This window comes from Capricornis sumatraensis, chromosome 23, assembly GCF_032405125.1.
Source record: "Capricornis sumatraensis isolate serow.1 chromosome 23, serow.2, whole genome shotgun sequence".
In the NCBI taxonomy this organism is placed as follows: Eukaryota; Metazoa; Chordata; class Mammalia; order Artiodactyla; family Bovidae; genus Capricornis; species Capricornis sumatraensis.
Genome location: NC_091091.1, coordinates 44,486,105 through 44,511,405, shown reverse-complemented (window position 1 = coordinate 44,511,405; position 25,301 = coordinate 44,486,105). Strand labels below are relative to the sequence as shown.

Here is a 25,301-nt window from a genome sequence, read left to right as displayed (position 1 = left end):
TACAAGCAAGAAGAGAATAAAGTGAAATATTTTAAGTTGAGAGAAAAAAAAACCACCAACCTAGAATTCTATACCCTGTGAAATTATCCTTCAAAAGTAAATGAGAGGACTTCTCTGGTGACACAGTGGATAAGAATCCACCTGCCAATGCAGGAGACACAGGTCTGACCCCTGGTTAGGGAAGATCCCGCATGCCACAGGGCAACTGAGCCTGAGCACCACAAGTACTGAGCCTGTGCCCTAGAGCCGCGAGCCACAACCACTGAGGCCCCTGCTCCCAGAGCCTGTGCCCCACAACAAGAGAAGCCGCCACAATGAGAAGTGCCTGTGCTGCAACAAAGAGGAGGCCCCCCTCGCCACAACTAGAGAAAGCCTGCGTGTAGCAACAAACACCCAAGACAGTCAAAAATAAACCTTTCTTTTTTTAAGCTAAAATCCTTTTCAGACAAAAATGGAGGCAATTTGTTGCCAGAGACCTGCTTCATCAGAAATTTTGAACTACATAAAGGTCTTGATCTGCATCAAGAAATAATTGAAGATAAAATTAAAACTTTTTATTTTTTACTCTTAATTGATTTAACGGGTATTATTCAAAATAATAGCAACAATATATTAAGTGTAAAACTTGATACATAGAGAGGCACAATACTAAGCTACAAATCATATTTCTAAAATAACTGATTTTTCCCATTTATATTACTCTCGCTTGGCTCTCTATTTGGATTGACATGTCAATCAAAGACAAGTACGATATTCCATCACGAGCACCTGAGTCAGTTTAAATCACAGGCAGTCAACACAATAGCACAGCTGCTATGACAAAAAAAATGGCCTATCTTGACGTGATGGGGGAGGGGTTTAAATAAAATTACTTTCTCCATTCTCATTCAGTTATTTTATACGATATAAGAGAATGTCTCATTCCACCTGATTTGGATTATAAGCAAAGGAAATCCTAGCCAAAAAAAAAAAAAAAAAAAGATTTAAAGGAGACTGCACAAGCGACATGCTGGCCTCATTCTACCTTCTAATAGTAATAGCCATATAAGATCCCAGTCAACAAACTGGTCACAACTCAAAATAGTCACCACTTTAATGCTTATTCAGTAAGGCTAATATATTTGACCCACGTCACCTAAGCTCTGAATCTATGGCAACACGTCCCCCCTCCCCATCTGATCGTCTTCATTCCCTCTCCATCCTATTTCCACCTCAAGATACTGAAATAGACGTCTGTGTGATCACTATAACCCTTGCAGCTTCCTACACCTTAACTGTAAAACATCAGGTTGGACCCTGTATGTAAAACATCAAGTCTGACCCTGTGTGGCAGGGACTGGAAGAGGTGGTACCAAGAGAGACAGTATTTTCAGAAGCCTGTCCGTATGCCAGCTGAAATACCCTTTTAGAGCGAAGGCCTCCACTTCTGAAAGATCTGCTGCGACCGCACTCACCACGGCTGCACTTTTTTTTTTCGTGGCTGCACTCTTAGGACCAAGGTCTTCCCCACTCCACCAGCCATCGAGCCCAAACCTCAGATTGTGGCACTTACCTACTTTCACATTAAACTTTCAGACTTCAAGTGACTCAAAACTGGAATATCAGTCCTAACATTAGTTACCACTGCTGAAATTTATAGTACTCTTTCAACCTTACAACAAAGGCAGGATATTACCACCAGAGGAAAGACTCTAGGTTTGCCTGTTTTAAAGGACTTGCAAAATGGTAGATTTACCAAAATCCAGATCTAGCTTCTAGGCTATGCACACCCAAAACACAGATCCATCTTTCCAGGGCAGACACACATTAATCAAACCTACAAGGCAGACCTATAAAGCCACAGTACCCCAAACAACTATCATCCTCTCAGTGTGGGCAGGCCCACATAAACAGCCAGAGCACGAGGATGTTGTCTGATGAGCACACCACCCAATCCAGAGAGGTGAGACAGGACGGACACTTAATGGCATCAGGCTTACCTGGCCTGATGAATCCACACCACAAAAGGAGTTGTATTCCCCTCAATACCAAATCAATCCACAGCAGTCTCCCTCCTCTAAAGGGCACAAAGTCCTCTCCACTGGACAAAGGCTAAATGACTAAACCATCAGATAACTGAGTCCATGTAGGCTTTCTTAGATGTGGTAATGAGGATGTGATTGGGTAGTAGAATATCCTTGTTCTTAAAAAATAAAGGATAAAACACTGAAGGAGAAAGCATCACGGTGTCTAAAACAAATTGTTTCTGCATTAATATACAGAGATAATATATATAGAGAACATACAGAAAAATGTTAACCATCAACAACTGATCAAGCCAATGAAGAAGATGCTGGGGTCCACCAGACTGATTTTAACTTTTCTGTGGATTTGAAAATTTGAAAATTTCAAAAATGTGATCTTAAAGAGTACCTGTCTCAGGAAGAAAAACGTGTAATACATAATCAACATAATATCTTAAACTTGAACAGCTACTTTAATATATGAGCAAAGACCTTCCAATATTTAATAAGACCACTACCACAAATTCAAATGTTTGTTTTAAAGCTTAGCAAATCATGTAAAAAACCACTGCAATGTTCAAAGCGTCTCAATGTCTAAAACCAAAGCTTCCCCCTCCCCCAGCTTCCATAAAAAAACAACAGACAAAAAGCATCCAACCACCGTAAGGACAGGTTTCAGCTAGTGCCGTCTTGGATTTCAAAAGGGAAGGATGTCAGCTCACCAATGTGAACAGTCATGCAGGCTGTCATGCAGGGCTTTCCGAAGCACCGAGTCCTTGTCGTAAATGCCCCAGGTAGCTTGTAGTACTGAATCAAGTAAGCAGTCTCCTGCAGTCCGGTTCCAAAGTGCATACAGTCGACTGTCCAAACGTGTAGCCAGTTCCAAAGACCAGTTTATAATTGGAGATTCTTCTTCTAACTCTATATGAGGAATTTAACATATTCATATAAAACATCAATAAAGGAAACTGAAGATGATTCAAAGAAATAGAAAGATAGCCCATGCTCTTAAGACTCGAAGAATTAACATTCTTAAAATGGCCACACTACCTAAAGCAACCTATAGATTTAACGCAATTCCTATGAAACTACCCAAGACATCTTTCACAGAACTAGAATAAATAATCCTAAAATTTATATGGAACCATGAAAGATCCAGAATTGCCAAGGCACTCCTGAGAAAAAAGAACAAAGCAAGGGCTTCCTTGGTGTCTCAGTGGTAAAGAATCTGCCTGCCGATGCAGCAGACGTGGGTTCGACCCCTGATCTGGGAAGATCCCACATGCCGTGGAGCAACTACGCCCGTGCACCACAACTATTGAGCGTGTCTGTGCTCTAAAGCCCTGGAGCTACAACCACTGAGCCCACGTGCCACAGCCAGAGCCCACGCTCCACGAGAGAAGCCACCGCAACAAGTCCACACACCACGGCTAGAGAGTAGCCCCTGCTCTCCACTAGAGAAAGGCCCGCACAGCTACGAAGACCCAGCATGGCCAGAAAAGAAATACTATTTTTAAAAAGAAAAAGGAGGAGGTCCAACCCTCCCAAACTTCAGATAAGACTGTAAAGCTACAGTAATCAAAACACCATGGTATTCACACACAAAAAAGACACATAGCTCAGTGGAACAAAACAGCCCAGAAATAAACTCACACACCTATGGCCAATTATCTTCCACAAAGGAGGTAAGACTATACAATGGGAAAAAAGCCTCTTCAACAAGCGGTGTTGGACAGCTTCATGTAAATCAATAAAGTTAGAACACATCTTCACAACAAATACAAAAATATGCTCAAAATGACTTAAAGATTTAAATATATGACATGATATCACAGAACTCCTAGAGAAGAACAAAGGCAAAACATTCTCTGACATAAACTGTACTAATATTTTCTTAGGTCAGTCTTCCAAGGCAATAGACAAAAGCAAAATAAACAAATGAGACCTAATCAAACTTGAAAGCTTTTGCACAGCAAAGGACACCATAAACAAAAAGAGATGACAATGTTTGGAAGGGAGAAAATATCTGCAAACAGTGCCACCAAAAAAGGGTTTAACTTCTAAAATATACAAACAGCTCTCATGTAACACAACCACAGAAAAACCACCCAACTAAAAAATGGGCAAAAAGACCTAACCAGGCATTTCTCCAAAGACATACAGATGTCCAAAAGGCACATGAAAAGATGCTTAACAACGCTAATTACCAGAATTATGCAAATCAAAACTACAATGAAATACCAGCTCACACTGGTCAGAGTGATAATCATTTAAAAGTATACAAATACACCCTGGAGAGGGTGTAGAGAAAAGGGAACACCCTCGTGCACTACCGGTGCAGCCAATATGGAAAACAGTATGGAGGTTCTTGAAAAAATTTTTAAAAATAGAGCTGCCATATGATTCAGCAATCCCACTCCTGGGCAGATACCTGGACAAAACCATAACTGAAATAAACAAATGCTCCTCCTATGTTCATAGCAACCCTATTCACAATAACCAAGACATGGAAACAACCGAACTGTCCCTTGACAGATGAGTGGATGAACACGTATGGTGCACATACACAATGGAATACTACGAAGCCAGAAAACAACGAGACCATGCCAGTCGCAGCAACACGGATGGCCTAGAGATCACCACACCAAGCGAAGTCAGGAAGACAAATACCATCTGACAACACTTAGAATGTGGAAGCTAAAACATGACATGAATGGAATTCTCCAGGCAACAGATTCACAGACGCAGAGAATAGACTTGTGGTGGCCAAGACTGGTGGGGGGATGGAGTGGAAGTTTGGGGTTAGCAGATGGAAACTAGTATATATGGAACAGATAAATAAGATCCTATTATATAGCACAGGGAACATATTCAATTATCTTGTGACAAACCGTAATGGAAAAGACTATAAAAAAGAACATATGTTGAAGTATAATAGAATCACTTTGCAATATAGCAGAAGAAATTAACACAATATTGTAAGTCAACTACAATATAAATAAAGACGCAAGTAAGTAAATAAATGTAACATGTTCAGTTTCATTCTTCTGCAATTTAGAAATATTCTATTTGGAAGAAAGAAAGAAAGAAAGAAAGTGAAGTCACTCAGTCACGTCCAACTCTTTGTGACCCTGTGGACTGTAGCCTACCAGGCTCCTCAGTCCATGGGATTTTCCAGGCAAGAATACTGGACTGGGTTACCATTTCCTTCTCCAGGGGATCTTCCTGACCCAGGGATTGAACCTGGGTCTCCCACATTGCAGGCAGACACTTAACCGTCTGCACCACCAGGGAAGCCCTTGGAAGAAAGAAACTATTCTCTGAAGTGTTAAAAAATGCATATGTAATATACTAATAAACAGCTAGAAATTCTGATCAATTGAAATATAAACCTTTTAAGTAATGGAAACATCTTGAGGCCTTAGAATAATTTATTTAATTTTTAAATTCTTTATAATTTATTTTCTTAAAATGTTTATTATGAAAAAATACTCATCCTAGAATAGGAAACACAAAACCAAGATTTTAAAACTTTTATACCTTTATTCACTCTACCACAGTTATGAGCTGTGAATGAGCTGTTTTAACAGCATAATACTGTTCTTAAGGACTTTATACATTTTCAGTTTAAAGTAGAAATAAAATATGATGACTATACACCAAACTACTCCAAAGCTTACAAAGCAGAGCAAAACATTTATTGAAATCACTTAAAATTAAATTATACTCATTAGTTTCATGCTTACCTTTTTGAACATCTCTATCGAGCACCTCATCAAATAATTTTTCTTGGACTGTTGGAGGCAAGTCTTCAATATCTACAAAGAAAAACCTTGTCTTAAAAAAATCTTTAAATGCCTCATAACTTAAAAAATTTGATGCCAATATCTAACAGTAACTTCCTCTAAAATAACTCCCTTTCCACTGAAGACTGTCAAGCAGCGTCTTTTAAAAAAACATGCATGTATCTCATGAGTTGTGTAAATGAGGTGCAGAATAGTTCCTTTCTGTACTTCATTGTCAAAACAGTGATCTATCTACAAATAGTAAGACGAAAAGCATCTGAACCAGTAATAATAATCAGCTATTATCAAAAAGACAAGAGATAACAAATACAGACAAGAACGCAGAGAAAAGGGAACCCCTATGCACCACTGGTGGGAATGTAAACTGGAGAAGGGCTTCCACTATGGAAAACGTTATGGAGGATCCTCAAAAACATAAAACTATCAAAAATGATCCAGCGATCTCACTTCTGGGTATGCAGGCAATAGAGATGACAAACCTGTATCCCCACGCTGGCTGCAATGTTACTCGAAATAGCCAACATACGAAAACAACCGAAGTGTCTATCAATGGTGAATAAATATAAAGTAGATGGGTTACTAAACCATGAGAAAGAAAACATCGTGCCATCTGCAACACATAGAAGGGCCTTGGAGATGCTATGCTAAGCAAAATAAGTTCAACAGAAGAAGACAAATACTGCTTGGCATCACTTATATATGGATCTTAAAAAAAAAAAAAAAGATGGGGAGAAACTGGTGAAAGTACAAACTATAAGCCATAAGATGAAGAAGGATGGGATTTAATGTAAAGCATAGTGATGATAATCAGTAACACTGTATTGTACACTTGAAATTCTCTAAGAAAACAAAACATAAATGTTTTCACCCAAAATATAAATAGATAAATACAAGGCGAGGTAATAAGTGTGTTAACTAACTAGACTGGGTGGGGGTGAGGGGGATCCTTTCACAATTTATGGGTGAATCAAATCACCATGGAATTCTCTAGGCAGAATACTGGAGTGGGTAGGTCTTCCCTTCTCCAGGGGATCTTCCCAACCCAGGTCTCCAGCATTGCAGGCGGATTCTTTACCAGCCAAGCCACAAGGGAAGCCCAAGAATACTGGAGTGGGTAGCCTATCCCTTCTCCAGCGGATCTTCCTGACCAGGAACCACATTGCAGGCAGATTCTTTACCAACTGAGCTATCAGGGAAGCCCCAAATCACCAATGTGCATCTTAAAATCTTATAATTTCCTGTTAATGACAACTTAATATAGCTGAAATTAAAGGGGAAAAAAAAAAAAAACAGTAAGAAGAACAGAGGTCTCTGATACTCAGGTTAAAAACAGACAAATTCTGTCTGTTTTCTGCCGCCCCACCTCCGCCACGCTCAATCTCTGCTCAGAACTGTTTTTGCAAACTTTAGAATCTTCTTACAGAAGTCAATGAGGCACACAAATTTGTTTCTTCCTGAAATTTTCTATGCTCTATTCAGTTTACTAATTGAGTAGTCTAGAATAAAAAGCATGATTACCCTTACAACATTTTTTTAAACTACAGAACTATTTTCAATTCAAAATAAAATCTAATCACTCAGTGTGATAAGTTTAAATATATATAGAGTGCATTTGAAATGAAATTTGTCTAATTTTGTAAGGCTTGGTTGTAATTTCCTATCATTTTGTAAATACCTCTGCTCACATCTTAATATAAGCTTAAAATAGAAAGCTCAGAACACTCAAAACCAAAATCTAAGTTTTACTTAGAAACTTTAGGTGTTCAGTGTATTTATTCAGTGTCAACTGAGAAAAAACAACCTGGAAAACATTTCCACTTGTCATGGAACTGGAAAATATAAAGTTGCTTCACAAATATAGTAGAAATTAACATAATGAGCGAAGTAAAGCAATGACACTTTCAAAAGAATGCCAGTATCTCTGATTCAAATAATTTGTATCTACCCATCAAAAACCCATGTTCTGATCTTATCTCCTAATATCAGGTAACCAATAGTTATCTAATTTAAAAATAATAAACACATGTGAAAAGAAAAAGAAAAAACCTGATTCATAACACTCTAAAACAACAGAAAAAAAAAAAAGTGGATAAAACAGATTCTTAAAAATATCTGAGGCACACAAAGAAGTCAGTTATTACCAGCTGCTGTCTTCCTCTCAGCTCTATAGCATTAGTTTATAAATGGCCTATACAGTGATTACTTTCAGTAAAACAGGACAGTCAAGTTGATAGCCACTAATAGTGGCTATCTGTTTTCTAACAGAATCATTTTCATTCAGACACTGAAAGAATATAATAAAGTGGAAATTTGTTTTCACAAAGAGATTTGGAGTTACCTGCTGGCAATGTAAATGTTACAAGGTCAGTTAGGAAATAGCAAGCAAAGTCCCCCTTTCTCTGGTGAAGAGAGGCAGCGATCTCACGACGGATCTGCTCTGTCAGTTCAGGACACACCATTGCAGGAATACACTTTGCAGCTTGTTGAGACACCTTAAATACAAAAGACACTTTCCTCTACATCTCATTCATCATCACTGGAAGCAGAAATCAACAGCATTAAAAAGAAATTACCAAAACTTCCCAGTAACTTAAGGTGTTTTTATTTTAAATATATGAGATATTGGTGTTATGTCCTCAACAGTATATATCAGTACAACTTTCCTGGGAAACAGTGATAAAAATGCTTTACCCTCTCGATTCAGTAATTCAGTAATTTTTAGTGGCATTTATCCCAAGGAAATAGACAAACAAGCATATAAAAATGTATGTAAGACAGAGCTGTTCACAAAGGTTCATCACAGGAGAGGGAATGAGTACAGAAAGCAAAGTTAAGAATAACCATCAGGCCCCTAATAAAAACATTCTTGAACAGGGAATTCCAGCTCATAGAGAAAGAGGAAAGTAGAAGCAGGATCTTAGTTCCCCAACCAGGGATCAAACCCACACTGCTTGCAGGGGAAGCATCTTAACCACTGGACCATCAGGGAAGTCCCTATAATTTTGTATTTTTTAAAAAGCAGCTGGCTTCCCCAAGTGTAGAGCAGACAACAAAGCTCTGAAGTAGTACAACTCAAGAGGAATGAAACCTGAGCAAGAACTTTCCTGTCCTTTTAAAAATGATGAACAACAACAAAGGATGAAAAAGCATTATCTTACATTTAAGTTGTCTTCCTCTGTGGAGCTCAAGAAATCTATACCCAGAGAATCCTGAAACCCAAGGTGAGTATCCATCTACTTGAGAGGAAATGAGTCTGCTGTGACCCTCCACTCTGTCACTACAGCTGCAGCCACTAACCTGGGTGACCTTCATGAACAGACTTCCAGTCACAAGTGGGGCTTGGAGCAGATCTTCCAATAAAGCCACACACAAAGTTTTATGATACTGCCATCTACATAACATACGTGGACACACTTACTTGTAATGACTACTGAGGTAAGTGAACAGTGTTTCAAACACCCTGTATACTCATGACAACCATCAGACACCCCCTTCTGAAAATCCTTGCATGAAAATTCAGTTCTAAACATTACTGGCCAGGATTAACACTGACGGTGAAGTTGTCACTACACCTGAACTCCACAAGCCCAACCTAAGCAACAAATTGTGGAAAAATATTAAATATTTTCAGAATATAACTATTTCTCAAATAACAGCATTAAAATGGATCTCAAAAAAGTAAACTCAAAAATAGCTTTTTCGAAACTGCTAACCCTTAGTCCCTCTGCAAAATCCTGGGGAGATTCTGAACACTGAACACCTCAAAAGAAACCTTAGAACTAGTGACTGACTGCTAAACCTCTCCTCCCACCACCATCCTTAAGCACTTGCCCCTGAACCTGCCCCTTATCTCCCAGCCTCTTCAGCCTCATGACTCTCCATCAGCTCCTTAGCCTACTTGCTAATTTAGGGCCCATGAACTTGGGAAGGGTCCATGAACTAGAACAGGAAGTTCAATTTAATTTAAATCCTTCATTTCATTTGCCTACATTTAAAATGCATGTTCTTATACCTCACAAATTTAATACTCTGACAACTATATGTTTCATTGTAACTGATTTCCTTTGCAAATCTATTTTCTGTTTTATATATTTAAAAACAACAGTTTGAAAAGCAGTCCATTTATTCCACCAGACTACAAACAGGGCTCATGGTTTAAAATCCCATTAAGTAAGCCCCCAGCCCCAGACACACATTCCCAAAATGTTAACGCTCCCCTGTTCTCAACCCCGAAGGCCCTGGCTGGCTCCGTGCCCCATCTGCAGACACAGCCCTCAGCCCAGACTCATGCTCCCCCATCCCAGTCTCCCTACCGACCCCTTCGATTCTGTCCTGTGGAGTGCGCACACCACGGAGACTAAATTCCACCACCGACTCTGTTCTTTCCCGAGAACAAGCGTCCTCTCCACCTCCCCCATGGTGTGTGCCAGGGCTGGTCCATGTGTACCACAGAATACGGCAGAAATGATGGAGTATCACTTCCTACATTAGGCTATACAAAAAAGACACTGCGGTTTCCACCTCACTCACTCTCTCACACTCCCCCTCTCTCTTCCTCACGTTCTCTCGGCTCACTTGCTCAAGGAGAGACCAGCCAGCACATGACACGCAACCCTACGGACAGGCCCACAGGACAAGGACCTGAAGCCTCCTGCCAACACCCACATGAGTGTACTTAGAACCACAGCCTCTAGCCCCAGTCGAGCCTCTTGACAACAGTAGCCCTGGCAATTTGGAACCTCATGAGACCTTGAGCCAAAATCATTCAGCTAAGCTGCTCCTGGATTCCTTACTCTCAGAAACTGTGATAACAAGTGTTTGTTGTGGTAAGCTGCTAAGTTTTGAGGGGATCTGTTACCCAGCTGTAAATAAATACACTGGGGTTCTACTGTCTTCCCACTGTGAGTCCTCGGAATGCTCTTAGGAGGCTGATGGCTTACACCAGTCCCTCCAGAACCTTCTCAGAGACCTGTACCAGCCAGAGGGGAACCCGCTGCTGCTTAGTTGCCAAGTTGTGTCCGATTCTTTGCGATCCCACGGACTGTAGCCCACCAGGCTCCTCTGTCCATGGGATTCTCCAGGCGAGAATATTGGAGTAGGTTGCCAATCCCTTCTCCAGGGGGTCTTCCCAACCTGGGGACCAAACTCGGGTCTCCTGCATTAAAGGCAGATTCTTCGCCATCTGAGCCGCCAGGGAAGCCCTGTCTTCAGTAAGCCTGCCCTTTGCTTTCAGCACGACTGTCTCTCAAGCCCTACCTTGCCCCTGGTTTAACTGGACTCTTAGAAACTAAACACAATGGTGAGCCATCTCAATCATGCCTCTACCTAACATTCATATTTCTTAACCACTCCTCCCACTTTATGCTCTGTGCATAAATGTTTCCAGATACTGGAGAGCTCAAATACGCAAACAAGCATACACAGAAGGAGCATACTAACCATAATGGATTTGAATCAACAACTAATCAAACACTCTGCACTTTTAACCTATTTCTCTTATTTAAAAAAAAACCTGGATGATACAGTCACATCCTAATTAATTCATTCCAACCTCTGTTACTTGTAACATCTACCCAGTTATCTAATCTAGAAACCCAAAAGCCACTTTGACGCCCACCCACCATTACTCCCGACAGCCAGTCCATCCACTTAACTCCGCTGGCATCTTCATCATCTCTCTCAAACCGGCCACTGCCATTACTGTCCCAGCGGAATTCCTGCCAGCATCACTGCAGTGTCCTAAGCAGGCTCGCCCCTCTCAAATTCCAGTGGCCAAAACACTCTCATCCTCTCAGTCCGCTGTCCCTCTACCTAAGCCTTTTCAAAGCCTTTAACTGCCCTCAGAATCATCTTCCAGGTCTTTGGCCTAGAAGATCCTTCACATTGCATCCCCTACTTGTCTCTCTCACATCCCATCCGCCATATAACCATGCTGAGCTGCCCACCAGCTCCGAATTCGCCACAAACACCACCACCCCTGCCTCTGAAGAGCCTCCTCAAAGCCGTTCTCTTCTCCACCTATTTTGAAGCTAACTCATCCTACTCCTTCAGATCTCAGCCAAACATTACCTGCTGCGGGTAAGAAGGTAAGTAAGGTACCCCAAAACACTTTTCTCAAGTACTCCCCACAGCACCTGGCACGTCCATCTATGAAACTGCACTCTGTACAGAATCACTGTAACTGGAGATTCACTGAAGGAGGAGCCAATGTCTTCACCATTACACCCCTTTATGCCCAGTGCCTTCAACATGGCAGGTACTCAGTAAATATTTGTTAGCTGAATGAATGACTAATGCATTTCGGTTTTTCTTAAATCAAACATATGACTCAATCATTGTGGCAAAACATCCTGTTTTAAAAAACACATATCCCTTCTGTTGAAGTCTCTTAATTTTAAATGTCATTTTTAAAAGAGGGCTGATCAAATCTAAAACATTTAAGAACTGAGAAATATTAAAACATCAAAAATAAAAACTAAAGAACACATTTCCTTCTTATAAAAGAATATTTAATCAGAATGCCACACTCACCTCTGTAAGCAATATTGCTAGCATATCCTGCCTCTGAAAACGTATAGCCAGATGTACCAGAGTATAGCCAACATCGAAAGCAGAAGGGCGATTCAGCAAGCGGACTTCATCTGCAGTGAGCTGGCGGGCAATGTCCCCTCCCGACGATTTGTAAGCTTCAATAGCAGCTAAATCACCTTCTACGACACCTAGAACAAGCATCAGGACAGAAAATAAGTTTAATTCTATTTTTCTTCAAAAAGCACAAACCTGTAGCAGTCACTCAAAACTCTTGATTCTCTGTGATTCCTGGATCCCAGGGCATCATTCAAATGTCCTAAAGAATACAAAGGAAGTGACAGTGTATTCCTCTCCCTTTCATTTCCTTGCAGAACTAGAACTGCCTAGCTGGGCACTTACCATCCCATTAGTGCTGGCTCCATGCTCTGGTCAAGTTTAGAGAAATTATTAGAATATATTAAGAGGATCAAAGATCAACCATCTAGTGTGAAGACATTAAAGCCCCTGTTTTCTGGTCCTGGTTCTGGAGAAACCAAGGACACAAGGATGTGCTTGCTGCCGCTGCTGGGCAAGTTCTGCCCTTTATTCTGACCCCCTCCCTTTTTATGGCTGCACTGAGTGGCTTTGCAGGACCTTAGTTCCCCTCCAGGGATCAAACCCTGGTCCTTGGCAGTAAAAGCACCAAATCCTAACCACTGGACCACCAGGGGTGTCCCTATGCTGCATTTTTAAAGTTGAATCAAAGTAAATGCTCAGCTTTCCTTCCACATTGCTGTTAACTGAGACAATTAAAAGCAGTTAAAATAAATGTTTAATGTAAGTAAAAGTTAGCAATACTTTGATTTCAGAATTTCTCACAGTCAAGTCTTCCTTATACCCATTAAGAATTATTAAATTATTAATATAATAAAACTTGAGCTAGATAATTCTGAATAGAAATATGCTAAAACGAAATGCGATAAACCAGTTGGGGGTAGAGGTACAAAACAAGTTTCCAATTTTCCCAAATCCATAAAGAACTTTCTGTTCCCATTAAACTGTTATTATTCTTAACACAAATTAATGTTACGTAATAACAGAAATCTTATTTAGTAAGTGCAGTGTATCTATGAATAATAAGCAAATAACCTTGGCAAAAATATGAAGGTGCAGGTTAGCTTCACATTTACCACAAATAGTGGTACACACACACACCCCCACCCCAAGACTGCAGGACTAAATAACTGCTTCCTAAATTACATCAAGAAAAATTTGTTACATAAAATGCTGCTACTAGCTAAAAATATTTCTTAGTATACTTGCATTTTAAACTGCTATCTTGAATTAGGAATTAGATAAATAAGACTTGTTCCTTAAAGTGTAATAGACTGGTTCAATGCCACAATCTCCCCCGTTATTAACAATAACAAAGCTTTAAAATGATAATTCCCACATTCACTGAATGCCCATGAAACAGACAGCAATATGCCAGGCAATGTGAGAAACGTAAAAACATGGTTCCTATGCTCAAAACAGCCCTTCATCATACTTGTGAACCATAAAAAGCCAGCTTCAAAGTTTTCCAACTCTGGGATCAAAGATCCCTTCTGCAAAAATAGATCCTCTCCCCAGAAAGATGACCCCCAACCCCTGAAACAACATTTTTCAGGTTAAGAACCCATGGTTTCAAATGATAATACCTTCCTAGATAAATTTTTATTTCACAGCAATATAGGTTAATACATTCCTCAACATAAACACCTAAGGACAGCTGTAGCCCCCACTCCAACACATAAAGGACTTCAACAAAACTTTATGAGGCACAGCGCCTTGGAGACGTCATCAGGGCTGAAACGTAATATAGCTGGCATGAGATAAAAAGAGGTGGACTTCTCAAAAGAGCAAGCCTGGAGATCAGACACAGAAATCTAAAATCTACCTGTTTTAATGAACAGATGAAAATAATCTAGTAGGGTTCATGATATTTTGAATAATTTAATGCAGCTTTTTTTTAACTGAACATGCCCTGTTCCACTTCATGTATACACTACTTCCTTACGAAGGCAACAACTTTTCACTTCAGCTCTAGCAAAGCTGTTAACTACTCCCAGGTGCAGTATCACTGTACCTTTTACAGTTTTTAGCTTCAGCCTAAAATTATATGCATCTATAAAATTTTGTGTGATATAAAAAATGTTCTAAGCACTTTCAAAAGCAACAAAAGGACCAAAAAGTTCTGATCAATTTCCCTGAAAAAAGAAGAAGACCCACACAGAAGACAGTGTGTGTATATATATATACCCCCGTATTTTTTTGTTTCCCAAAGATGAGGTAATCTAAAAGTAAATGCCAACTAACTGTGCTTTTCTGGTTGGAGAAGACATCTTCTAAATTGCTGTCTTATCACACAGCTGATGTCTGGAAGGATCTCACCTCAGAAATACACGCTCATGCTCAAGAATTCGTGTCCTCTCTAATGTTCCTAAAGGATTTCTGTAACTAGAAGCCAATCGGCCAGTCAAAGGTGGGGTGAGTGCGACCCAAACAGCATAGCGAGCTCAGCAGCTGTGCCTGGGCGCGGTGGCTCACAGCCTGCCTTCACACTCCGTGCATTTTACCAAAAACAGGACTTCACATGATGAACTGCATGGTCTGTGAATTACATCTCAATAAAGCTGATATACATACATACAAACTGATTTCTATTTGGCCTAATCCAAGATCTCAAAAACAACTACTTCCCCTGACCACAAGCTCTGCGTTAAACTGTGAATGGGAAATGCTGCTGCCCTTAGCCTGGAATATATACAGGAGGGCAGAAAATGAAGGTGAACAGAGATCTTGTTCTCTATTCTTCAGAGCATAAAATAAATCTCCAAACTTTCTAGAACACGAAAAACACGAATTCAACTACAGAGACAAAATAACATTTAAAAGAAAAATACCTCATTGTCTAATATTTTAGGAATACATAATTCCATTCTTTTCATTAACCATAATTAAGAGCTCTTAGTTTCAGTTACTGCTGGGTGAATTCTGGGCTACGGAAGATCAGTAAATTTATTACAAATCAAATTTCACGAGAATGTCAATGAACTGTCCAAATGTTTGTTGTATATCACTTACACACTGCTCAAGAGGAGCTAGTGATTAAAGTTTCTTCACAGATGGGTTTTCACTGTCAACATGGTGTCTAAAGGACCTCACCTATACTGAGATTTTAAGTTTTAGCTACACATGTTTCCTTAGGGAGAAAAAAAGCATCAGATTATATGCAAAGCAACTAAGAAAATGTCTTTGAGTCCTTCACATAACATTTTTACCACCTTTTAACATCAGGGGATAAAAGGAAAGCAGGAAGAAAGTAAAAGAAGTGGTAAGCAGGAAAATACAGTAAGTAATCTAAGTGGTAAAACCTCACTTAATGCCACAAAGACCATGAAAAAATTGGAAAGTCCCAGTAGAATAGAAACAGGTAACGTATACAAGCGTTCTAGGTTACTGACATCTCAGACTAACTCCAACAGTTAAGGGAAGGTTCTTTCTCTAATATGTTGGTCTGAAAATTTAACAAACATATATTACACGCTCTGTCCCCTCCTACTCCAAGTGAAAGTGAAAGCGTTAGTCACTCAGTCATGTCTGACTCTGTGGCATCATGGACTGTAGCCCACCAGGCTCCTCTGTCCATAAATTCTCCAGGCAAGAATACTGGAGATCTTTCCAACCCAGCTGACTGAACCCAGGTCTCCTGCACTGCAGGCAGATTCTTTACCTTCTGAGCAACCAGGGAAGCCCATGTTATGAAAACCAATTAAAAAGACAGCTGAAGGCACTCTGAGAAGATTAACTGTAAAAACTAATTGGCAGTACCATTACGCATTCAAAATTGATTGAAACATACACTAGCTAAGTGGTGATACATAGTTACTGATAAAGTTAAAATACTTTTAAAAACATAGAGACCTCAGAATAAGTGAAATGATAAAGAAGAAGAAGAAGAAAAAAAAAAAAAACTCATACTGTTCCGTAAGGTGGGCCAGGAGTAGAATTTAACATATTCTGAAGTCACAGGTCACAACTCACGGAGGACTTCACAGCTACTATGGAACTCCGTTGGTTAGAATATGGAGCTGGCTCATAGATATTTAGAAAACAGACTTATTTTTTCCCCCATATATGGCACAGTTTTCAAAGTTTTGCCTTGTTTCTTTTGACATAAAATCATAATGGTAACTAACTTTGAAAAGAATGCCAAATGGTAAAAAAAAAGCCAGGACTTACCTGAGCCCACATGGGCCAGCTCAACACTACCCTGGAGTTCTATGGTAGCTGTGACATCACAGCATGCTTTATGCTGTGGGGTCAGGGTGGACTTGGAGTCAGCTGGCACAATTTCAGGAGCCCTTAAAGAGAAAAGTTAGTTTTAAGTGGTAATGTTCAGAATGCCCTTTACTCTGGTCAGTAGAAAGATGCAGATGTCGGTGGCTACAACGTCTGGACAGTTTTCCTCTACTTGGAGTCTAATTCCCTTTACTGTCTTTGCATACTAAAAAGGAAACTTGACCACCCAGTTCTTCAGACTCCTAACCATTTGGCTACAGTTCAAAGATGAACTTAAGACAGACACAGCCATCGCTCTCAATACTCAAATAGAAGCTGTTTTTTAAATAAAATGACCTCGATATTTTTAGCTGTATCTTAAGTATATGTAAGCTCATGGCAATCCCAAAAACAGTTTGAGAAGACCAAACAAATCACCTTCTAGATGCATTTTTCACATAATAACCAATGGCAACAAGTCAAAATCTATCATTTCTATTCCTAGAATAGTGCTAGTAAACAATACCTTTTCAAAAAACCAAGACGTGAAAATCATAAATTGGAAACAAATTCTTAATTGAATCTACACTTTATCAAGATGAGCTTCTATTCAATTCATTCAATAAACTTACTTCATTATGAAAAGATCCTCTCTATTTATTTCTGTCTGTGTCGTGTGGCTTGCGGGCTCCATTTCCCAACCACGGATTGAACCTGGGCTACAGCAGTGAAGGCTGAGAATCCTAACCACTAACCAGGGAACTCCCAGAAACATTCTCTTTAGAAAAATGAATTCAAATGATAGGGAAGTCAAAATAATAATCTAAGGAGCCTCTTTAAATGTTCTATTATTAATCACGACGAGCAACAATAAACGCAGTTTACACTTTCGAGCTCTTACCCTCTCACATCTCTGATCATCGCTAACTGCCGTGGAAATACAAGTCCCCACAGTCACCAAAAAACAGCTGAATGGACAGATACCTTGCCATGCAGGAAGAATTACTGCTAAAGCACAATGGAAGGGTAGAAAGGAACACATCACAAAGTTATTTTGGGAAGGCGATCAGAGATGAGGTCCAACGTTAATGGGTTAAAGATGAATGTGAGTTCAAATTAGAATGGTTACTTAAAATGTTGTCAAAAAGTCAACTGAAGGGATATTACAGTTCTTCAAGAAAAAATTTCATCTGCTCTACTGTCAAGCTATCCTGCACAAATTTAAAACTAATCATTAGATGTTTAAAGTTACACCATTTTAGATCAGCCTTCTAAGAGGAACTGAATTAGACTAAGTCTGCTGCTGCTGTTAAGTCGCTTCAGTCGTGCCAGACCCCATAGTCGGCAGCCCACCAGGCTCCCCCGTCCCTGGGATTCTCCAGGCAAGAACACTGGAGTGGGTTGCCATTTCCTTCTCCAATGCATGAAAGTGAAGAGACTGAGTCTAGCTACTCTCTTTTACAAGTGAGAAAATTAGAGAGTAAATAAGCATTTTAAAAGGGGCAGATAGATAAAAAGAAAACCTCTCATGGCATAACTTTATACTTTTTAGATTATGTTCACATAACTCTTCTTCTTGCCAAAATATTGATAGAATTAAGAAGAAAATCATCAGATTGGAAAAGGTATTAGTTCATCCTGATAAGGTCCTCAGAGAGAAGCACAAAACAAGGAAGTTGCTGATTTGCTACTGCAAGAGAAGGTTCCACAGCTTCAGCAAACACTCAGGGCCCCACAACAATCCACAGAAAAATCCACATAAAACTGAGTGGTAAATTTTCTCCCAAAGTTTCAGACATTCTCACTATAGCATGCCTAAAACAGAACTTCCTGTCTTCAATATCTCAGAAAAACAATACTAATAGCCAACCCAAGTGTCCAAGCCAAAAACCCGAGTATCTTTCTTAATTCTCGCCTCAACTCCAATATCAATTCTTCCAAGTTTTACCCATCCTACCTTTGTAAAATGAAAAGTGAAGTTGCTCAGTTGTGTCCAACTCTTTGCGACCCCATGGACTGTAGCCTACCAGGCTCCTCCATCCATGGGATTCTCCAGGCAAGAGTACTGGAGTGGGTTGCCATTTCCTTCTCCAGGGGATCTTCCCGACCCGGGGACTGAAGCCAGGTCTCCCGCATCGTGGGCAGACGCTTTAACCTCTGAGCCACTGAAGTCTCTCTCAAATATATCCCCCTTATTCCACCCACCACTGTCTCGATCTCAGGTCAAGGCTGCACCCTTTCTTATCTGGACTGCAGTCATCTCCTTCTAGATGGATCTGTCTGCTGCCAGTGCTGCCCTCCCCCCCCCCCATCTAGTCTCTAGACGCTGACTGGAATGAGCTTCCCATCCACACATCAGATGAAGGCAGTCCCCTTCCAAATGTTTACCACTGCCCTTACACTAAGCAATTGTGCCCTTACAGAATCTGTAACCAGATTAAAAGGCTTGAAAGGCCCAGCATTACCCTGCAGCCATCTCTCTCACAGCTCCCATTCTACACTCCAACCTGCAGACTTCAACTGAATGGATGGGCCACGCTCCCTAGCCTCTGGGGTCTTAACGAAAGCAATTCCCTCTGACAGAAACACTCTTTCCCCTCTTCTAAGGTTCTGGCTTAGATGTCATCTCTTCCTGAAAGTCCTCTCCGAATTTCCCAATGAGATTAGGGTACAGACTTACTGTTCTAGCCTCTTTTATTTCCTCTCCTAAAATTATCACACTACACTGACCAGACCACAAACTTACTGAGAGCCCTGACTTCTTTCTAAGTGCTTGGGAGCACACTTAATGATCATCTGAACATGTACATGAATGGACAAAGAAAAGGTGAAAATTAAGACAACTCTGAAAAGCAATGGGAGGGTGGAACAGGTTGGACAGTTGCCTTTGAGATTTTAAGATATCTAATAAAGCCATAATTGTTTAAGCAGAAGTGCGATACTGATATAAAAAACAAAAATCAAAATAAAGAGCCTCAAAGCAAATGAAGCAGAACTATTTTATGTAAGACAGAACCACCCAAATTAAAGGAGAATTTAATAAATCAAAATGGAAATTACTTGGAAAAAACATTTTAATCCTCAGTTTAAAAAAAAAAAGATGGTGAAAGACAAAATGCTGTAACTCTCCCCACAAAAACAAGGGTAAAGAAAATGTTCAACAAACATAACTGGTACATATCTGTAATATAAACATTATTTATATTCACAAGAACTTCAGACAACTTCATAAAATCACAAAGAAAAATAGAAGACATAAATCAATTCACAGAAAAAAATACAAATGACTGACTAAATGAGATAGCTTGCTTCTTTTAATAACAAACATCAGCAAAGGTACAGCTATACAAGCAGTCTCTTACAGTGATGAGAATATAACCAGTCCAGTCCTTCCAGGAAGCAATTTATTAATATGCATAAAATACCTGTGACACATTTACATCATTTGATCCTATTACCCCATTTCTGGGAATCGAAAAAAAGCATCAAAAATGCTGGCAACTTTATTCCTCAAAACATTATGAGAATAAAAAATTTCCAAATAAATCAAAGGCCAGTAATAAGAGCTAGGTTAACAAAGTATGGCAACTCAAAGTCATAGTACAATTCATTTTTTTTAAGATGAAATTATTTTAATTACTTCAAAATGTAAACTTCAACAACAAAAGAATGTATTTCATTTACATAAAAATATTAAAAACTGAATACTCAAAATGCACAAAATATACACACAAAAGATTTCTTCTATATAGAGATAGCATAAACTGTATTTTCTTCATACTGTCTCTTACCTCTGACATATTCTACAATGAGGGTGCTCTGCTTTTATTATTCAAATATGAATTAAACTCATAAAGGAAGTCAGTATATAATGTCAAGTTTGATAAAACAAGAAACTACCGCTATGTCCATCGACAAATGAATAGACAAAGTGAGGCATATAAATTAAATGGAATTATTTCAACTTAAAAAAAAAAAGGAAATTCTGACACGTTACAACATGGATAAATCTTGAAGACATTACACTAAGTGAAATAAGCAGTCACAAACGGACAAACAGCATACAACTCCACCTCTGAGGCACCCAGAGTAGTGAAATTCACAGCGACAGGAGAGTGGCAGCGGCCAGGAGCAGGGAAAGAGGGAATGGGGACTTACTGTATGCAGAGTTCAGTTCTGCAAGGGGGAGAAAGTTCTGGACACAGATAATGGTTATTTATGTTACAGAATAATGTGAATGTACCAAAGTCATTGAACCATACATACACTTAAAAACAGTTAAGATGGCAAATTTTGTTATGTATATTTCATCACAATGTATATTTCATCACAATTCAATTTTTTTAAAGGAAAACAATGACAAAAGGACAGTATTCAGAGATATTAGAGGTCTTGCTTCAAAAAAATCACGTATATAGTGTTCCTCCCTCTTCCTCAAAAGATAAATGTTTATATTCACCTAATCACATCCAACTGAGGCTCATTCTGTAAAACAAATGGTCTGGCCTCTGAAAATGGTAATGACATGAGTAAACAAAAAACAAAAAAAAAAACCACCTGAGGTACTGTTTAGATTACAGGAGATAAAACAACTAAATAATCTTGACTGAATGGAGCTGGAACAAAAGTTATTAGTGAAACTAATAGTGAAGCTGAATATGGTCTTCAGATATTAAGAGTTTCTGGATAATTACACTGTGTGAATATACAGGAGAAATGTGTTCTTAAAACATACAATGCTGAAATATTTAGGGGTAAATGTCATGACATCTGGAGCTAACTCTGAAGTTGTTCAGGAAAAGCTCTTACAGAGAGAGACGGAGACAAAAAAAAAGAAAGCTCAAAATACGGCAAAGTACTAACAACTGAAATACCTATTTCAAAAGCATTTGGTGTTCAATGTATTATATTTGTAACTTATCTGTTGGTTTTGAAATTTCTCAGAATGAAAGGCTGATGGGGGAAAGTTATCTCCACAAAGAACTGAAGGTGGAGAAAAGAAAAGGAAACTTATTTTCTTTATAAATTCCTTCTATAACTGCTTGATTTTTATAACCGTGTGCATAATTTATTAAATGTTTAATGTTAAAGACATTTTATGGTAAACAGTAAAGTTCCCTGGAGTCTAAATATTTCTTTTAATACTTAATATTTAAATGCTACTTTTGGATTTCATAATTCAATGTGTTCATTTAACGTAATGTTTTTAAAGAAAGAAAGCCTTCACTAAATCAGTGATGCATATTCGAACATCAGTATCATACAACCAAGAATCATCAGACATATTCCCTTTCTCAGCATTAGGAGGCACATTATTAGCTGGCAGCCCTGTGTAATCAATCATTTCTAAAAGCCAGGAATTACGTCTCAGGGACTAAAGGCAATCAGAAGAATCCTGCCAGGGCTCTATTTCTGCCATTGTCGTCCATCTGCCTTGACACACTCATTCCTGGAAGCTTCTTTCTTATCCCAGGTGTCAGGAAGCACTATGAAAAGCCATACTGAACTGGCCAGGGCAAACACTTAAAATGAGTGTGTATTCCCTCTAGACTACAATCTTACATTCTGGAGAATTACCAAGATTCACTTAAAAACCATGACTTAAAATGTTATTTTAAAACAAGAGTTCCAAAAGCACAAAAGGAAATCCTTTGAAACTTGAAGAAAAACAAGACAGAACTAGCTGAAGATAATATTGCTTTCACAGTGCCAAAAAGAACTCCATTACCTGTAATATCAACTACCTAGGACAGGAAGGAGATCCACTACCAAAAATGTGTATGAAGACACCATCGTCCTTATAGCTACACGAACATCTCACACGAAGAGTATCACACAGAGTTAACCAAGGACATACAAGGCACCGCCAGCATCGCAGCAGCCTGCTTTCCTTTTAAGGGTGTAGTGCCAAAGATCTGCTGCAGGAGTCTGCATATATTCTGGATTCTATTAAAAGCTTTTAATAGAATATTGCAACTCAAACCATTTTTTTTTAATGTTTTTAAAAGGTGTGATGGCTTTGAATGTCAAAGACTAAGACGACCTTTTTTGTAGGCTCCACATTCATTCATACATAAAGCAATGTATTAAGGAAAAAGGGACACTAAATCAGAGTATCTTTCAGGAGGATAGCTTGGTATCAATATAAAACCAACCTCACAAGCAAATAAAATGGTCCAGCAGTTACAGAGTAACCATAGCTTAAAACTAAGCAATTCCACAAGGCAGGAAAAATTCTAAAGATGGAAATAGCTGCAGTTTATCAGGTATAAGCAAACACAGCAAAGCAAACAGAACAAATACTTCATACTAAAAAATCAAGCTCGAATAATGTGCCCTAGCTATGGAATGCTGAGAAATACTAGCAAGTGGTAAGATTACCTTAGGATACGGCAATAAACTTCACTAGGCATACTTATTTAGCTGACTTGAAAAAGAAGACTGAAAACATTACTATTCATTGGCGTCAAACATCGTTCAAAAGTCCCAGTAACAGCATTTCTTTCAACCAAATCAAGAAAAAAAAAACCACCACCACACTGTGAATAAGAAATATATGGTCTTCATCCACTATTCCCGGCACATAACTCCTAAAATCCGTGTAATTTCCCATTAAGAGCCATAAAGGCATCTTTTGTTACAGTACTTAGTTTTGTTCTCAGTTCCTAAATAGTTCCAGAATGATAAAGATAAAATAAATAGGAGTCTTCTGTTACTCTCATAGCAAGCCCTTTCAAACACCTCTGAGCTTATGTTAATAAGATGACTTTTAGGAAAGCCCCTAAAGATGGAGGTTGGTTGCCAGGGGAACCAACCCAGTGATTCAAAGGTTGGAATGTACAGCCCCACCCAACTACCACCTCCTTGGGGGGAGATGGACTGAATGTTGAAACAATGATTCAATCAATCCAATGATTTAATGTGTCCAATGATTTAATCCATCGAGCCTCCATAAAAATCCCTGGTGCTGGGTGGGTTTGGATGGCTTCTAGGCTGGTGAACCTGTGAAGGTGCTGCGAGAATCCCTTCCCATTCCGTGCCATAAGCATCTCCTCCACCTGGCTATTCCTGAATCATGTATTTTTAATAATAGACCAGCAACCTAGTAAGTAAACTATTTTCCCAAATTCTGTAAGCCATTCTGACAAATTGAACCCAAGGAGGTGACTGTCAGAACCTACGATTTATAGTCTACAGTCAGAAACACAGGTGACAACCTGGATTAGTAGTGGCGTCTGAAGGGGGCAGGAAAGGAGAGAGACACTCTAGTGGGACTGAGCCCTTCGACTGTGGGATGAGGCTATTTCCGGGTAGACATCTGCAAGAAAGAGAAATGCAAAAAAGCAAAACGGCTGTCTGAGGAGGCCTTACAAATAGCTGAGCAAAGAAGAGAAGCTAAAGGCAAAGGACAAAAGGAGAGATATACCCATCTGAATGCAGAGTTCCAAAGGATAGCAAAGAGATAAGAAAGCCTTTCTCAGTGAACAATGCAAAGAAATAGAGGAAAACAATAGACTGGGAAAGACTAGAGCTCTCTTCAAGAAAATTAGAGATACCAAGGGAACATTTCATGCAAAGATGGGCACAATAAAGGACAGAGTTGGTATGGACCTAACAGAAGCAGAAGACATTAAGAGGTGGCAAGAATACACAGAACTATACAGAAAAGATCTTAATGACCCAGACAGCCACAATGGTGGGATCACTCACCTAGAGCCAGACATCTTAAAGTGAGAAATCAAGTAGGCCTTAGAAAGCATCATTACGTATGAAGCTAGCGGAGGTGAAGGAATTCCAGTTGAGCTATTTCAAATCCTAAAAGATGATGCTGTGAAAGCGCTGCACTCAATATGCCAGCAAATATGGAAAACTCAGCAATGGCCTCAGGACTGGAAAAGATCAGTTTTCCTTCCAATCCCAAAGAAAAGCAATGCCAAAGAATGTTCACACCACTGCACAACTGCACTCATTCCGCAAGCTAGCAAAGTAATGCTCAAAATTCTCCAAGACAGGCTTCCACAGTACATGAACGAGAGCTTCCAGATGTTCAAGCTGGATTTAGAAAAGGCACAGGAGCCAGAGATCAAATTGCTAACATCTGTTGGATCATAGAAAAAGCAGGAGAGTTCCAGAAAAACATCTACTTCTGCTTTACTGACTACGCCATAGATCTGACTGTGTAGATCACAACAAAGTGGAAAGTCCTTCAAGAGATGGGAATACCAGACTACCTGACCTGCTTTCTGTGCAAACTGTATGCAGGTCAAAAACCAACAGTTAGAACCACACATGGAACAATGGACTGGCTCCAAATTAGGAAAGGAGTATGTCAAAGCTGTCTATTGTCACCCTGCTTATTTAACTTATATGCAGAGTACATAGTGCAAAATGTCGGGCTGGATGAAGCACAAGCTGGAATCAAGATTGCCGGGAGAAGTATCAATAAACTCAGATATGCAGATGACACCACCTTTAGGGCAGAAAAAGAAGAAGAACTAAAGAGCCTCTTGAAGAAAGTGAAAGAGGATAGTGAAAAAGTTGGCTTAAAACTCAACAGTCAAAAAACTAAGATCATGGCATCCATTCCCAGCACTTCACGGCAAACAGATGGGGAAACAATGGAAACAATGAGAGACTTTATTTTTGGAGCTCCAAAATC

At 39.4% G+C, this 25,301-nt stretch overlaps 1 protein-coding gene across 1 annotated transcript in view; it reads right to left on the bottom strand.

The window, feature by feature from the left end:
* ZRANB1 (zinc finger RANBP2-type containing 1) overlaps nt 1-25,301 on the bottom strand; it is a 71,226-nt gene that overhangs the window by 8,825 nt on the left and 37,100 nt on the right. The window contains exons 3-6 of the mRNA XM_068961269.1: nt 12,341-12,528; nt 8,148-8,301; nt 5,750-5,821; nt 2,726-2,924 (exon numbers count right to left, since the gene is read on the bottom strand). Of these exons, the coding sequence (XP_068817370.1) occupies nt 2,726-2,924; nt 5,750-5,821; nt 8,148-8,301; nt 12,341-12,528 (613 nt within the window). The remainder of the gene's footprint in view (nt 1-2,725; nt 2,925-5,749; nt 5,822-8,147; nt 8,302-12,340; nt 12,529-25,301) is intronic.